This window comes from Colobus angolensis, unplaced genomic scaffold, assembly GCF_000951035.1.
Source record: "Colobus angolensis palliatus isolate OR3802 unplaced genomic scaffold, Cang.pa_1.0 Scaffold42, whole genome shotgun sequence".
Taxonomy (NCBI): domain Eukaryota; kingdom Metazoa; phylum Chordata; class Mammalia; order Primates; family Cercopithecidae; genus Colobus; species Colobus angolensis.
Genome location: NW_012117599.1, coordinates 1,164,667 through 1,166,785, shown reverse-complemented (window position 1 = coordinate 1,166,785; position 2,119 = coordinate 1,164,667). Strand labels below are relative to the sequence as shown.

At 50.8% G+C, this 2,119-nt stretch overlaps 1 protein-coding gene across 1 annotated transcript in view; it reads right to left on the bottom strand.

The window, feature by feature from the left end:
• Window positions 1–2,119, bottom strand: part of FER1L5 (fer-1-like family member 5) — a 70,920-nt gene that overhangs the window by 60,493 nt on the left and 8,308 nt on the right. Inside the window, exon 7 of the mRNA XM_011956646.1 lies at window positions 1,337–1,465. Within this exon, the coding sequence (XP_011812036.1) occupies window positions 1,337–1,465 (129 nt within the window). The remainder of the gene's footprint in view (window positions 1–1,336; window positions 1,466–2,119) is intronic.

The window sequence follows — 2,119 nt, the reverse complement described above, 5'->3', positions numbered from 1 at the left end:
AAAATCTGAAATCCAAAACACTTCTGATACCATGCATTTTGGGTAAGGGATACTCAACTTGCGCCACTTCTCTCATGCTCCTCCAGAAGCAGAGGCCTCCTGGGCTGCTAGAGGATTTTCCCGGTGTTTTTTTTTTTTTTTAGATGGAGTCTTGCTCTGTCGCCCAGGTGGGAGTGTGGCGGTGCAATCTGAACTCACTGCAAGCTCCACCTCCTGGGTTCAAACGATTCTCTTGCCTCTGCCTCCTGAGTAGATGGGATTACAGGCACCCGCCACTGCGTGTGGCTATTTTTTGTCTTTTTACAAAAGAGACAGGGTTTCACCATATTGGTCAGGCTGGTCTCAAACTCTGGACCTCAGGTGATCCACTCACCACGGCCTCCCAAAGTTCTGGAATTACAGGCATGAGCCACCACGCCCAGTCTCCTGAAGGGTTTTCTGCCCAGAATGGGGAATGGTAGGAGATCCCTGGAGAACTCAGGATCCAGCTAGCTGCCTAGGATGGAGACTTGAGCCCACACTTCCTTCTAGATTGCCCTGCCAGTCCACTCTGTCCCTGCTCCCCGTGGCAGCTAGAAACTCCTTTCCCAAATGCAAACCTAGGCCTGTCACTCCGCTGCTGAAGTCCTCCGGGGCTCCTGAGTAGTGTCCAGGACGGGACCCCAGCCCACACTGTAGGCTCCCCTCCAGCCAGTCTCCTCCAGCCACACCCATAGCTATAGTTCTGCTGTCAGGTCTGCGGCTTGCTTGGTTCTAGGCCTTTGAAAACACCATCACTTTTTCCTGAATTATCTTTTCCCATCCCATCTGCCTTTCCCTGGTAAAATCTTCCTTCAGGGTTGCTGGAGCCCTTCTGAGTCCTCTCCGTCACCCCCAGCCTCATTACTCACTTACTCCTCCCGGCTTCCACTGTGCTTTTATCTTTTATTTGTTCATTTACTAATTAATTCAACAGGCATTTATGGAGCACCTACTGCATATCAGGCACAGTGCTACCATCTGGGGCTCCAGCAGCAATGGGATGTACATAGTCTGGGTCTCTGCTTCAGACCTCCAATAACAATGCTCCCAGACCTCGGCAAACCACGATCTGCTCCACTGTAATTGTTTATGGGTTCATGAGCTGTGCCCCCACTAGCCCACCAGCTCCTCAGATGCAGGGCTCTGAGTTATCCCGTTCTGTATTTTCAGTGCTTGGCCCTCAGGAGACACTCAGTAAATGCTTGTGGAACAAACACATGAAGACACCCTAGTCAAGGAGCAAGCTTGCAGGCTGCCCGCCGGGGATGCCCCGCCCTTGGCTGGCACCTTGCCTGAGGTGCCCCGTTCAGCCCACCTCGTTAAAGAAAGGGTTGTTTCCCATCTTGATGCGTGTCTGGTGCTGCTGGCCTGCGATGGACACCTTCACCACTGGTTTGATATTGTTGCCCATGAGTTGTCGGGCTTCAAACACCTTCACTCGAACCTAAGGGGAGAACACATGAGGAGCTGATGTTGAGGACCTTGGCCCCGCCTTCCCCAGCTGGAACAACATTGTTCTGATAAGAAAACATTCTAGGCCAGGTGCAGTGAGTGGCTCACGCCTGTAATCCCAGCACTTTGGGAGGCCAAGGTGGGAGAATCGCTTGAGCCCAGGAGTTTGAGACCAGATTGACTGGGCAACATGGCAAAACCCCGTCTCTACAAAAAATTAGCTGGGCGTGGTGGTGCATGCCTGTCTGTAATCCCAGCTACTTGGGAGGCTGAGGTGGGAGGATACCTGAGCCCAGAGGTCTAGACCGCAGTGAGCTGTGATTGTGCCACTGCACTCCAGCTTGGGCAACAGAGCAAGACTCCGTCTCAGATAAAGAAAGAAAGAAAGAAAGAAAAGAAAGAAAGAAAGAAAGAAAGAAAGAAAGAAAGAAAGAAAGAAAGAAAGAGAGAGAGAGAGAGAGAGAGAGAGAGAGAGAGAGAAAGAAAGAAAGAAAGAAAGAAAGAGAGAGAGAGAGAGAGAGAGAGAGAGAAAGAAAGAAAGAAAGAAAGAAAGAGAAAGAAAGAAAGAAAGGAAGGAAGGAAGGAAGGAAGGAAGGAAGGAAGGAAGGAAGGAAGGAAGGAAGGAAGGAAGGGAGGAAGGGAAAGA